This window comes from Panthera uncia (assembly GCF_023721935.1).
Source record: "Panthera uncia isolate 11264 chromosome A1 unlocalized genomic scaffold, Puncia_PCG_1.0 HiC_scaffold_17, whole genome shotgun sequence".
Taxonomy (NCBI): domain Eukaryota; kingdom Metazoa; phylum Chordata; class Mammalia; order Carnivora; family Felidae; genus Panthera; species Panthera uncia.
In genome coordinates, this window is record NW_026057577.1 from 113,407,056 (window position 1) to 113,407,796 (window position 741).

Consider the following 741-nt stretch of genomic DNA (forward strand, 5'->3'; position numbering starts at 1 on the left):
TTCTCCACATCTTCGCCAACATTTGTTATTTCTTGTCTTTTTGATAGTAGACATTCTAACAGGTGTGAGATGATAGCTCTTTGTGGTTTTGGTTTTCATTCCCCTGGTAATTAGTGATGTTGAGCATCTGTTCACCTACCTGTTAGCCATCAATATAGCATCTTTGGAAAAAATATCTAACTCAGATTCTCTGCCCATTTTTTTAATTGAAGTATTTTTATTTTATGTACAATGAGTTGGGATTAAGGTAACTTATCCCAACTGCAGTTAAGGTAGGTATCTTGGATTACCCATTCAAGAAAGTTCACTTAATCCAACTTAATGAAGCCTATAGCCTTCATGTATTGACAGAAACACTGGCAGCACATGTTAAGGCCATATTTCTGGATCAAACCATGCTGGTTTGAGCAGACAAGGCAAGAAGAAGAATCCTGGCCAAATTTCCTTGGATGGCTACAGCAGAGCTGCTGGTGACCCATCTTGCTTTCTTGGATGCAGTGAAACAAAAGGGGTCTCTGTCCATTTTTTAATTGGAATTTTTCCGTACTGAGTTGTATGCCTTCTTTATATATTTTGGATAGTAGTAGCTCCTTTTCAGACATATGATTTGGAAATATTTCCTCACAGTTAGTAGATTGCGTTTTCATTTTGTTGGTAGTTTCCTTACTGTACGGAACATTTTTAGTTTGATGTAGTTACATCATTTATTTTTGCTTTTCTTGTGTTTGCTTTTGGTGTCAG

The 741-nt window shown here is 36.7% G+C and overlaps 1 protein-coding gene across 1 annotated transcript; it reads right to left on the minus strand.

Annotated features, from left to right (window-relative positions):
• Nucleotides 1-308: 308 nt before the first annotated feature.
• Nucleotides 309-479, minus strand: LOC125934595 (40S ribosomal protein S29-like). Its single transcript, XM_049648083.1, has one exon. The coding sequence runs from the start codon at nt 477-479 to the stop codon at nt 309-311; it is 171 nt and encodes a 56-aa protein (XP_049504040.1).
• Between the last annotated feature and the right edge of the window lie 262 nt (nt 480-741).

Excerpts from the sequence above, each read along its gene's own strand:
- LOC125934595 (XM_049648083.1), bottom strand. The coding sequence starts at position 479 with ATGGGTCACCAGCAGCTCTGCTGTAGCCATCCAAGGAAATTTGGCCAG.